General features: G+C 42.4%; 2 protein-coding genes across 4 annotated transcripts in view; one reads left to right on the top strand and one right to left on the bottom strand.

The window, feature by feature from the left end:
- Nucleotides 1–1,791, top strand: part of LOC127373351 (cytohesin-3) — a 31,558-nt gene extending 29,767 nt beyond the window's left edge. For both annotated transcript variants that reach the window (XM_051417765.1, XM_051417766.1), the window contains exon 13: nt 321–1,791. In XM_051417765.1, coding sequence (XP_051273725.1) covers nt 321–393 — 73 coding nt within the window. In that variant the 3' untranslated portion in view covers nt 394–1,791. The remainder of the gene's footprint in view (nt 1–320) is intronic.
- A 333-nt stretch (nt 1,792–2,124) lies between these two features.
- Nucleotides 2,125–12,490, bottom strand: usp42 (ubiquitin specific peptidase 42). Of its 2 annotated transcripts, none has more exons than XM_051417742.1 (18): nt 12,397–12,490; nt 10,921–11,170; nt 9,802–10,008; nt 9,511–9,621; nt 9,198–9,297; nt 8,485–8,552; nt 8,306–8,376; nt 8,099–8,181; nt 7,870–7,981; nt 7,587–7,727; nt 7,187–7,287; nt 6,714–6,879; nt 5,911–6,594; nt 5,722–5,804; nt 4,412–5,533; nt 3,641–3,951; nt 3,472–3,537; nt 2,125–3,330 (listed from the first exon to the last, which is right to left on the bottom strand). In XM_051417742.1, the coding sequence occupies exons 2-17, from the start codon at nt 11,159–11,161 to the stop codon at nt 3,476–3,478; spliced, it is 3,663 nt and encodes a 1,220-aa protein (XP_051273702.1). In that variant the 5' UTR covers nt 11,162–11,170; nt 12,397–12,490; the 3' UTR covers nt 2,125–3,330; nt 3,472–3,475. The 2 variants fall into 2 exon arrangements, with proteins under 2 accessions (XP_051273702.1, XP_051273701.1); XM_051417741.1 differs by lacking the exon at nt 12,397–12,490 and adding an exon at nt 11,440–12,244.
- Between the last annotated feature and the right edge of the window lie 231 nt (nt 12,491–12,721).

The following is a 12,721-nucleotide window of genomic DNA, read 5'->3' as shown; positions in this document are numbered from 1 at the left end:
TCAAAATCAAAGCAAATCTTTCGAGATCCCCCAGAATGCAGTGCAGACACAAGATGTGAGATAGTTTGGGTTAGATGCACTGACTGATAGAGACAAGACAGATTAAGGTCGAGTTAGTACACTGAGAAATTACTGGACCTCATCCCAAAATAGTCCTAAAGTGCTCTAAACATTGCATAATGATCACGTGTTTTGGTGTTTTTCTTCCCTCTGTAACATTTATGAGCCTTTTATCTTTCAGAAAATTCACGTAGCACTGTAGTGAACTGTTGGAAACAGTCGATAAGTGATCTGTTCCTTCCTGCCCTCTCTCTCCACAGAGCAAGCATCAGCAGGGATCCTTTCTACGACATGCTGGCCACCAGGAAGCGGAGGATAGCCAATAAGAAATGATAACCGCCCACCATCAGCCACACCTGCATCACCAACATGTCTGTGACCAGCAGAGTCCTTACAGGGGACATGAAGGCCTCCCTTTTGTTCTTTCAGGGCTGGAGGACGAGCAGCAGACACAGGTGGATCAAGTTAATTTCCACCTGAAGAATGTCTGCGCCTCAATTCTTGGTTGATGTGAATGTGGTGGTTTTATTTAATTCCGGCGCTGACTTTGAACACTGATGTGCCATTTGGGTGAGACTTTATGGAGAAGCTGGATGAAAACAAATGAAGAGAAGGATGAGGACAACCGTTTTCTAGAGCAACAGCCATGAGGAATCTTTTGCCTAGCGTGGCTGTGATGAGATTGCCCTCTGCTGGACACACAGGGAATTAAATCTACTGTACTGCACTAACGCAGTTTGAGGATTTGAAACCTGAACATCCATCCTTGTAATATGGTACCCAGACCAGCTCGCCTGGTTGATTTTCTGCCAGCAGGACTCCCAGATGGCAGTCAACATTCATCTATATTCACCTCACATGACCTTCGACAACTGCCAACACCAACAATGTTTTGTAGTATCCTGAAACTACAGGAAGCCTCTCAAGCTTTTAAATCAGCTGGTCTGATTGTTAGCCCTCAAGTGACTGTATCTGTATATGCAAACACACAGATTTATTCTAATAGGAAGAAACTTAGGCTCATATACTTTTTCATTTACAGTACGCTCCCGTATTCCCTCTTTGAAGGCGAAGAAACTGATGCAGGTTGAGGAATAATACTGAACATATCCTGAGTGTAATGACCCTTTTACATGGCCACAATTATAAACTGTCATTTCATGTATTGAAGATCCACCTCTGTGATCAAGTTCATTTCTTTTGTATTTATTTTCTTAATTTGTTTAACAAAAGAGGCAGCCCCCAATTTACATTATGCATGTATAGTATATAATGTACATACTGTTTTTTTTTTTTTTGTTTTGTGTTTATGTAGCATGTAAATCATAACGGCCGTAGCCTATACCCGTTCACCTTTTTAGTTCAAGAGCTAACAGTTTACAATAGTGGAAGAGGGACTCTGTGCAGCTCTTTGCAGAGCAGTGAAACCTCCTCACACTGTGTTATTACTGAAGATCAGATAATACAAGTTATATGAAAGAAAAACTCACTATGCTGAGTTTGACAAGAGAGTATAGGACACAAGTGGGTTGAAAATACCCTTGAATACCGTGTGAATGCTGACTGGAATCTGAGGACTGTTTTTCCCAAACAGATCAAGCCAACCTGCAGCCTAATCTTTCATTACTGGATGTTTGAGTTTAAACATGGCTTGATGTGAGTTTGGGAAAAATGCCCCTGCATACTTTGATGAAGACTTTGAATAAAAATACATGCTGATCAGAAAAACAAGTTTTTGTGTGCATGTGAATTCAGTGAGATGGGCTCAACTTGCTAAGCTTACCAGGTCTTTGGTTATTTCAAACATGGAAACAGTGTTGTGAGTAAAATGTAGAGTCAGCTGAGCCATCCCGCTGACTGAAATTGCTAGAAAAGTGTTTGTATTGAACAAAACCTGAATACAGAAGAGCTATCAGTTTTCATCCTCACTTATATGTATCTACATCATAATTTGACTGCTGTGGAAAGTTTGTTCAACAAGAGGCTCGAATACAATCGGTCTATTCCTAGTATATAATACAAAGGCAGACAAGAGCTTTTCAAAAATCCCTGGCAACTCGTCAGTCATTTCAATCAGCATTTTTCATTCATTTCAACGCAGCTTGTAAACAAAGTCAAAGACCAGGAACAGATTACAATTTCTGACAGTAACAAATGTATTTTAAGGCGTTTACCTTATACAATGTATAAATTCTGACATGCTAAACTAAAAAGATATAACAGCAGTTTTTCAACCTCTGTCTAAAGTTGGGGGAAAAAAAAGAAAAAAAAAAAAAGCAAACCATACCCATTACTGACTTTTGTCCAGAGAATATGGTCAAAATTAACTTGACTTTTTCTAAAAACAAAGCAAAACAACAAAACATCTACTGGTAACCCTGATACAGGATTTTTATGTATAAAAATAACTGATAGTACAGTTCAAAAATTAAATTCACAGTATTTCTTATGACGCTAGAAGACACAAACTGTATTTTTTCATTAAAAAGCAAACACAAATGGTCCACAGCCATGATAACAAATTTTTGATGCTTTCTTTTTAAACGTTTAAAAAGAAAAAGAATGTGACAAAAGGAGGGAGAGGCATAATCCAGAGAAAAACCTCTGCTTCTGTGAAAAAGTTTAAAAATTACAGAGTGAATCTTAGGCTTCAGAGCAAAAATGGAAACAAACAAAAACAAAAAAAAGCTGGGAAATGTCCTCAAGTCTGTCCAGGGTTAACGTGGAGGTATCAGTCAGCGAAGCCTTGTTCCCACCACTGCGCTCGTCCGTCTCATTCATGAATATCTCCCTCAGTTAGTTTGTCCGCTCCCAGTGGGATCCAAGAAAAAATCTCCAACATTGCGGCTCTGTAGATATGGTGACATCTTAAGCTTGCAGCCAACATGGTGCCATCGTCATTAGGCAACACATTTCCCTTTTGTTTCTTTCTGATTTGAAGCAGGTGGATATCCATGATGGATGTTAACAAGTTTTCAAGTCCTGAGTTCCACTGAGCAGCAGTTGAGATGTTTAAGCTCCAGGCTTTGTTTGTGTTCATACAAGTATATATTAATATTTATCATCATAAATGTTGGACAGGTGAATGTTTTTTTTAACCATAGGAGAATTACGGCAAATAAATCAATGCCTTTTTTAAAAAAAAAGAAGATTTTCAAACATTTAAAACACTTTAGCTGTGGTAAAAATACAATATATTCCCAATGAAGAAGCACCACGTCAAACCGTTGTTGATGTCATTCCTCTGCTGTTGTTAAAATGTTGATGTGTCTGAAACGAGAAATAAGAAGCCTCCCTATAATCTATTTGTAGAGCTAAAACATTTGCATCCATAATAAGACTTCCTACAGTTTGTTTAGCAGCTGTATTAGAGCAAACTGTGATAATCATTAAAAGAAGGCACCCACTCACAGAGTCAGTGTTTCGAGCCACTGGAGAGTCCGTGGGAGTCGCCATTGGTTTGGCTGTAACCGTTTCCTACAAAACAGGAAGAACACATAAATTTGACATGTTCCACAGCAGCAATTATTTCAGCACTTCAGTGATGTTTGAGGATGACTCTGTGAGAAACCTGTAATACCTGTGTATCCATTGAGATGGCGGTGCACTGAACCGTTTGTGGGTGAGGTGTGGTTGGAGGACAGTAAATGGTCATTTCTGCCATCAGCGCAGTCTGTTCGCCGCCGTTTTTCTGGCGACAAACCACTGTTGTGTTTAGTGTCCTTGATTTCATAGTATCGTCTCTTGCGGCTCTCCCTCTCCTCGCTGCTTCTGTTCTTGTGGCTCCGAGCTGCCCCCGGGCTGTGCTGCTCGGCGTCACTGTCCCGCTGCCTCCTCTTTTTCTTCTTCTTTTTTGTTTCAGTGGCTCGGTCTGAATCCACATCAGAGCTTCTACGGGACAACAGGAAACACACAAACACCATGATTTTTCTAAATCCACAACTAAATCCAAAACTGTCAGAAGGTATCAGGCTTTGTCATCAGCTAAAGACAAATAGTGTAGGGCGACAACTTACGAGTATTGCCATTAGATTGCAAAGAACAGTAGCTAAACCAGAGAATGGTTAGCATTTTTCTCTAATATTGCTACAACTGCTAAAATAATTCATCATTAAAATACCTGCAGATGATTTTTCTGTTGATTAAATTGATTAATGGACTTATTGTTTTAACTCTGAAATAATGAGAATAAAGGGATCTAATTCATTCACACTGATAGTGGTGGATAGTACAATTAATGGTGATCTTCTAACACATAATTGTGCAAATTGGCGAATATTATTATCCAACAAAACTTAAACAAAGAACTGTCAAGCAGCATGGAGACAAAGAGAAAGATGGCGTTACTCACCCGCTCTCATGGTGTCTGTCTTTATCCTTTGACTTCTTCTTTTTCTTGCTCTTTTTGTGTTTTTTAGAGCGACGGGCCTCAGAGCTATCGTCCCTCTCCTTGCTCGGTAGTTCAGCGGTCCTCTTGTGATTTTCATCCTCCTTGTTTGGAGCCAATTCAAACGTGGAGAGACGAGCCTGAGGGGCTGATCCCTTGGGCTTTGCGGAGGTTTCCTGCACCGTGGCATGCGAGGAGGTCTCCTCCTTTGATGGGTAATAGTCCTTCTCCCTGCCGTTGCTCTTGTCCTTCATCGACCGAGAATCTCGACTGTCCTCATGCCCCCTCCAGCGACTATGAGACTCCTCGCGGGAGGAGTAACCATGTCCCCTCTGTCCACGGTCCCAGTCCTCTCTGAACCGGTGGTGGTGATAGTGGTGGTAATGGTTAGAGCACCTGTCACGATCACGCTCCCTTGGGTGAGGGAGAGTCCGCTCCCAGCGACGCTCAGGCTCCCAGTCCCTGTAGGAACGATTGTGAGGAGACAAGCGATCCCTGTATGAGCGATGGTGGCGGTGATCTCTGTAGTCCCGTCTGTACCGATGGCGATCACCGTCACTTTCTCGCTCCTGACTCCTGTCCCTATAGTGTCTCTCCCTGTCTCTGCTCCAGTCAGAGCACAGTCTGTCTCTCTCCCTGTCCCGGGAAGATTGTTTTTCACTGCCTCTAGAACTGGGCTTGGACAGGTGTTGCTCCTTAGTATCTGTACGCCTTTCAGTCCCTGCAGACGGACCACTGGTCTGTGGTAGATCCATTGCTTCATCCCCACCTCTGCTATCCTTTTGTGGAGCTGCAGAGGCCCCATTGGTGCTTTGGGAGCAGTCTGGCGGGGTAGATAAGGCCGCATTGATGTTGCCATGATGGGCAGAGGAGGAAGCAGACTCTCTACACGTGACAGAATGGGTCTTTGTAGCAGTAGCGGAGGGTGGAGAGCTAACAGCGGAGGATGCTGTATGCTGAGGCAGGGGTTCAGACACAGTTTTAGCCCTTGTGTCAGGAGTGGAGAGGTGCTGGCTTTCACTGGCAGCAGGATGGATGCTCTGAGAAGAACTGGCCTGGGATGAGGCAGAATTATGTGCCTCTTTGCTGGAAATACAAAATATAAAAGCATATAAATATTGCTTTATATCCCACTTTTGGGGTGTATAGTGTAAAAATGCAACCAAGTAGATTTTGAAACATTCCTTTAAACTCACTACTCAAAGATTTAAACTGCTTAAGATGTGGTTAACAATACCTTTCTTCCAGCTTAGTGTTAAGAGTGCTCATCTTACCTTGTTTGACTATGGTCGCGGTCTAGTCCATTAGCAGCAACAGTAGCCACGGAGGATGAACTGCCATGATTACTGCCATTGATCTGAGCAAAAACAAGACATGATTATTGATTTAAGCACACAACTATTGCTCATTCAGTAAACAATATATTATGAGAAGGTAGCAAAAACACAAAGCATATTATTTACTTTGTTAGGGGTGTTGTGTCCATTCACTTTGTGATGTCCATAATGGTGTCCATTTTGACTAGATTTAGAGACACCATTCGTTGGTCCATTTAATCCATTGCCATTATGGTGCACTCCTGATTCCCCATTGGTGGCCTGAGGACATTTATCAAAGACCTCTCCTGTTCTGTTGTTTCCATTGAGGTGAGACTTTGTTAAACAGCCGTTATCCAGAGTGCCACAGTTCTCCTGGTCTGATTCCTCTGATGACTCCTGGCTGTATGGCACCAGGAATGATGCTCCATTCCCTCCAGTGTGGCGATTGCCGTTGCTGCAAGGCGTGCCGTTAACGTGGTTGAGCTGACGTGGAACAAAGCGAATGTCTGAGTGGACGTCTGAGGTAGACTGTGAGGAGGATAAAGAGCTGGAAGAGGCGCTGCTGCTGCTGGCGGAGGACGGCTGGCTGTAAGAGGACGTGGAGGAGGATGGGCGGTTCTGTTTGCCTTGTCCAATGAAAAATGAAAGCTTCTGGCGTTTGTCATGGTCTGGGATCATTGTGGGTCTGCTGATTGAGTGGGAGATTGAAGAAGAGGAGGAGGATGCCAGTCCATGGCTAGATTTTCCCACAACACTGCTGCTGGTGCTGGGCTTGGAGTTGGTGGGATAGTCCCTCAGAGACCCATTCCCATTCACATGGAGAGTGCTCTGTGGGGGAAGAAAAAAGGACACAAAAACATGTTTTGAGTGTCTAGGTCAAACTGTGGCTGTATGTGTTAAACGGGTAACATTCAAATATGCATTTAGATTAAGCAAGCCTGCAGTACCTTGGTCATGTGTGGTGCCAGCTGGGGACCAATGAAGCTGTTGTTGTTGTGGTGGACAGTGGGGTTGATGCGTGGTATCACCACCGGTCGCGGAGACGACTGACCAGGGATACCTGGATTATGGCTCATGTGGCTGTAGTCCCCTGTTTTCTTCAGATCACTGGACCTAATGACACAAAAGAAACAGACATAACCAGATTTGAAACATTACCACAAAAGGTTAAGAAGTTAAAGAACGATTTAGGCCTAATATTCTAATATTCTCTTACTTCAACTGTGTTACTGCGTGTAATGCTGATGCTACACTGCAATTTCCCAGCTTGGGATCAATAAAGTATATCTATCTATCTATCTAATATGAAACGTAAATATTGTAAACATATAAAAATAAATAATTGCTTTGATTACACGTCCGTTATGTTCTACACCACATCACTTATAAACCCAACAAATATTTTTAAATGTTTACTCACTTGATGTAGAAAAGGACATAGGCCTGCTGGTTGAGAACAGACCTGATGTCACTGACAGACACAGAGGAGTCGTTCATCTGGTACCACTGCCCATTGCTTGCCTGGGAGACACATTACAACAGTTTGCAGGTTTTAACATATTTGCGAAACAGAGTCATAATTGGTACACGTCCTGTCTTTCAAAATGCTACTTTTTCTCAGTATCAGAATTGGCTTTGAAATGTATACTTATATGTACTCAAACAAACACAGTTCTCAAACAGATTTTAGGACCTCTGTTAAGAGCAAGAGTTGCTGTAGGAACTCAACATTAAACTGCTGTAGTGAGTTGTTTATAAAGTGTTGGAAACAAATGTTTGCATGTGTACTTGGCAACAGTGGTCCGTAGCAGTGCCAGTACCTTAATATAGCAGAAGTAGTGTCCAGCATGACAGCTGAATCCAGAGTGGACCAGCACAGCATATAGTCCGTAGACCTGGGGCTCCCCTTGGGACTGAGACATGAAGGGCCGAATGTCCAGGTATTCTGGATATTTCACATCCTGAAGACCAAAAAGCAGTTGATTACTATCAAATTACAGTCAACAGTACAGTACTTATCAGTAATAGTAATAAATTGCAGTTGCTGTCCTATAGCTACAGTATATCATTGTTCTGGATATTGTAGGACACACGTCATGGTACCTTTGTGATTTTTCCTCCACTGAAGTTTGCAAAACGTTTGAGTGAGAGGGTGAGCACGTTGGCGCTGCGGTGGATGGTAAATCTCTTTGAGGCAGTGACCATTTTTTTGCACCTAAGGGAAACAAATGTTCAGTTGGTTAGCATACAAATAAATAAACTAACACACAAAAACACTGACTCTTTCTTGGTGTCTTATCTGAATTGCTTTTGCATATAATACAATGCTTACTTGGTGCATTTGTAGGCGTTTTCTCCATCCAGCTGTTCTGGCTTCACAAACTGCTCCAGAGCCTTGGAGACACTGGGAGCCGTCTGCATGGAGAGAAAAAATGTTTGGTACTGTTTTAGATCCGTGCGGAAATCTGAATTCATTGGTTTGATACACATTTGCAGTAAAACAGAGACATGAGACCCACAATAAACATGGATAACTTACCTTAATTTCAAGAGTAATATCCAGAAAAGGGTCAAATGTATCAGACACTGCTTTGCAGTTTAAACATTTGACTGAAAAAGAAAAGAGTTTATTTATTAGCCTAGCAAAGCTGTAAAAGAACAACTTGATTTCAGGTAAAATAAATAAATCAAGGCAACAAATCAACTCTAATAACTTACCTCTGGACCTTAGATACCCGCCGAATACTTGATGGATGAAAGTGGTTGCCTGTGTTTGCCTGTCCAATCTGTCAAAGATAAATATAAGGATGAAAAACAACCAATATGGATAATGACATAATTGACTGGTTGCCCTTTTAATCCAAAAAACAAACAGACAAATAGGCTATACTGGTAGGGAGAATCACTTTACAGTATTTTGCACTGACAAGTCACAGCATATTACAACGCAAAGAGCAGGAGTGAGAAGGGGGGGAATTAGAGCAAGAGTAATTAGTTGAGAGGCCACCTGTTACTACAGAATAAGAGATCAGCTTGATACCTGACGTTCCTAAAAACCCTTTTTTTAAAGTCCCCTGAGAACCACAATGGTCTGCACAGCATATCTATTAAACATGCATGTAGGCTTTGTATGTGTTCATAACCTACTTGACAATGGCTCTACAGTGATTTCATATATTTCAGCTGAATAACATGTATTCTTCAATCTATCTGCCTATGGCTTTTATGCAAGATTTAGACTGGAAGTCCTTTGCAGGATGTTCAGTGGATCATCACAATGCAGAATACATCGAATATAATAATATCTTTCTACCAGTTGATTACATATATTAATATAAAATAAACTAATTGTATATTCTAATAAAGCCAAAAATGTGTGCCACCTTTCTAGGCAAGAATATGTATGGTTTTGGAAGTTGGATGAAACTTACTTGGTTCCAGGTAAGCAGGACTTTTGCATAGCATCCACTGTGTACCGCAGGAACTCATGGGCATCCTCTTGGCTTCCATAGCGGAAGTGCTTTGCAATCCCTGTGTGGAGAAAAAAATTACATACACATTGTAAGATATCAGTAGTTGATAGATTATATCACACTTATACAAAGGTTTAAAATCAAAAATTATTTTAACAGCAGACTACAAACTCCCACCAAAAATTTCCCTCCAAAATCAAAAAGGTAAACAGCCACACAGCGCCTCCTGTCATTCATTTCAGGTCACTGTTTTATTGATACGGACACTTACTTTTGAGCTCATTGAGCACACCAATGGGCTTAATGACATTCCCAGAGTTGGCAAAAACCTGAATGATGTGGTTTTGCATGGTACACATCATACAGAACCCCGGCTCGTGACCTGCAGCGGGGACAGATGGACAAACAAAAAAAACACTGATGAGTAAGACATGAATCAGGCAAGAAAGCAGCTCATAGATACTGCCGAAATGACCAAGACTGATGTGATAATTATTGCATGACTGTACTATTACACAAGACCTTCCTTGGTGCAAAAACACACCATGAAACGTAAACTTACATGTTTTGGAGTGTTCCCGTGTCAGCATGAAGTTGGCAAACGGAGGGGTGTAGGTGAGACACTGCAGGGCTGAGTTGAGGAAGCAGGTGTTCCCCATGTTCTGCAGGCCTGCACCAATGCGGTGAACCTGGGTCCACTTTAGGTTAAGCCGCTCTGGAGGGAAGAGGACCTTCTGGGGCAAGTCGATGCCGTCATCACTGCTTATCACTGGGCACAGAGAGCCAACATTACTAAAGTTATATTCAATGCATTTACAAGGTCAAGGACATCAACAAGTGTCCATTATAACATACATATATTACATTGTCTATGTAAGTACAGTACATAAAGCATGTAAAGGAACACCAGGACATTACAGTCATAGCCATTAGTCAAAAGAGTTATATAATGTGATTCTGACTACAAAATAAGACTATAAAACAAGCTGAAGGAGACGGAGTTTGCTTTCTCTTTTGTTTCTGCTAAAGCTAGGCTGCTTCTCTTTACGACAAAACAACAATTGCGTCACAAGCTCAAGTGATTGATCATGCTCTCAATTCAAAACTGGCCTGGTTATGTAACTGGATGAATGAAAGTAGAGTGAACGCAGCAATACAACGCCTACCAAACCAGTTGTGTCACACAGAAACAGTAGCAAAAAGTTTAGCTTCATTGGTGCAGCTCTGTACTACTTATGTATTAAATTTCCATATAACAGTTCACAATTTGCTTGCAAGGTTAAGACACATATCGAGCACAGCCAATTCAGTAACAGAAAGTGGAAATTAGCAAAATGGTCCTTTTTGTAAAAACATAGTAGTGTTTGAAAAGCATTTTGATTTGAACCTGCATTTGTTATGATAAGACCTAGCAAAGTGTGCATCGGCATTTCCAATATGGGTGGGAAAACATTGATTACCATTATTAGCCTCAAGTGCATGCCTAACCGTGCATATATACATATGTCAAGGACTTCTTCCACGTGCCTACAGTGCAATGGATGAATGGAAGCAGAGAGTATAGCTCGGCTGAACCCGGGTCTGCACGCAGTGGAATATGGGTAACTTGCCAACAGTTTCCTCCCAGCTTTCAAGCCACATGCATCATAAAAACACAGCTGTTAAAAACCCCTGCTCCTACCTTGCTCCTTGGGCCTGTCCACAGAGGATGGTGTACTGTTGTAGACTACAGCTCCAGGCGTTGGGCCCAGGCAGCCTCCGGGAGCCTTCAGCCTCGGAGAGTCACTGGGCATGGTGGGACCAACTGCCCAGCTGCTGGAACAGCTGCCGTCCATCCCCACGTCTCCACTGGTGAAGGGAGATCGCTTACACCCGACTGACTCGTGGTCAGACTTTTCTGAAGATCTGTCAACTATGGTCATTGTTCATTGCTGTATGAGGGGCAGAAACACAGAAGAATACAACTTTATGAGCTGCATAAAATACAGATTAAGACAGAAAACAGAAAAACACCTTTTCCCTAAATGTAAAAATCAAAAACAGAAGAAAAGTTTATTCATTGTCTTGAAATCGATAAATCTCAAAGAACTCTGATTGTATGTTATTATTATATTATTATAAGTATCACTGTATCCTAAGACCGAAGAGACCACAATGTCTTGATGTGGGAGAAAAGTCTTGGCTGACTGATCACACTTACCAAACGCATCAATAAACAAAAGCTATGAACAAAAAGTAGTAGCAGGGACTGCAACTGAGTAAAAACATTAGTCATTCATCCACCGCGTGTTTCTATAAACTAAACCAACTTCGCGCTACTACAAGTGGCCATTTCTGGCTACTTTACAAGGCTTATTTAAAAAAAAAGCAAACATCCAAAAACAATGTCGAGGTAACAACTTCTATTGTAAATATGTTGAACTTACGAGCACGAACATGAAAACGGTTTCGCCGTGCTAAAGTTGCTAAAGTGAAGGTTACTAGTTCAAAAATCCGACAGAGGAAATTTCCTGGTCGGAAGCACGTTTACAACAACAGCTGTTCCCTCCCACCCGCTCACGTTGGCTAACAGACGGCTGCTAGGCCTTTAACACGCAGCGCCGCTAAACCTCCACAAAACACGAAGTAAACCCTCATCAGCCCCCTGTGGGACACGGAGCACTAATTAAAAGCTTACATTTCTCGCCGAAGACGGGAACCGAGTGGCTAACGATGAGCGAGCGATTCGCGAAGGCACCGACACCATGGAAACGGCGAACGTAACACATAGCTACCGAACGGAGCTAACATTACGCGGCGGCGCTCGTGCGGCAATGTCGATGCTAACGCTGCTAGCTCGCTCGGCACGATGGAAGCTGACTGACATGGCGGAGAGTAACGAAACCATTTTCTATGAATGTCAAAGGGGCGCTTTTTTGTTTCCACTTCGAAAGAGATTTGATTTACAAGCGTGGGCCCGAGTTAGGGGACGTCTAGCTAGCTTAGACAGGAGGGGCTCGACACCGGCGGCTGTGTGTGCTCACTGCGCTGGTCTCTCCGACATGACAGAGAACCGGTGTAAGGCTACTACAACAAATCCAAGAGGCTCAGGTCTACCGAAATATCGTGGCTGCACAGTTAAAGTGCCACTTGATCGTAAAAGCAACAACACACTCACCTGGAATCTGTTATGAATACGTTAATAGCGGTTGTAAATCCATTCCTTATTCCAGCGGGTGTCCGGCGGTGAACAATGACGTAGCTAATTGCCCCACGGGTACATCCGGGTACCTGCGATGAAACGAGGTCTCTGATTGGCTCATTCGGTCGTTTCTCTGTGAGGAACGTGTTTCGGGAAGATCCGTCGCATGTACACACCTCTGACCTTTGTGTACAAGATGTACAACCAACACTGTGTGCTTAATACCCACAGACTTATACTGTAAACAGGCCTTCACATTGACTTACAAGCAAAGATTACTATATCTGCGTTGAATGGCCCA

Source organism: Dicentrarchus labrax, unplaced genomic scaffold, assembly GCF_905237075.1.
Source record: "Dicentrarchus labrax unplaced genomic scaffold, dlabrax2021, whole genome shotgun sequence".
Lineage (NCBI taxonomy): Eukaryota > Metazoa > Chordata > Actinopteri > Moronidae > Dicentrarchus > Dicentrarchus labrax.
This window is presented reverse-complemented; position numbering and strand designations above follow the sequence as displayed.

Bases quoted from the DNA above. Each gene is read 5' to 3' on its own strand.
- usp42 (XM_051417742.1), bottom strand. From the start codon at position 11,161: ATGACCATAGTTGACAGATCTTCAGAAAAGTCTGACCACGAGTCAGTC. The intron at 7,982-8,098 runs GTAAGCATTGTA...TGTTTCCCTTAG, and splicing joins AACGCCTACAAATGCACCAA to GTGCAAAAAAATGGTCACTG. The intron at 6,880-7,186 runs GTGAGTAAACAT...TTGTGTCATTAG, and splicing joins TATGTCCTTTTCTACATCAA to GTCCAGTGATCTGAAGAAAA.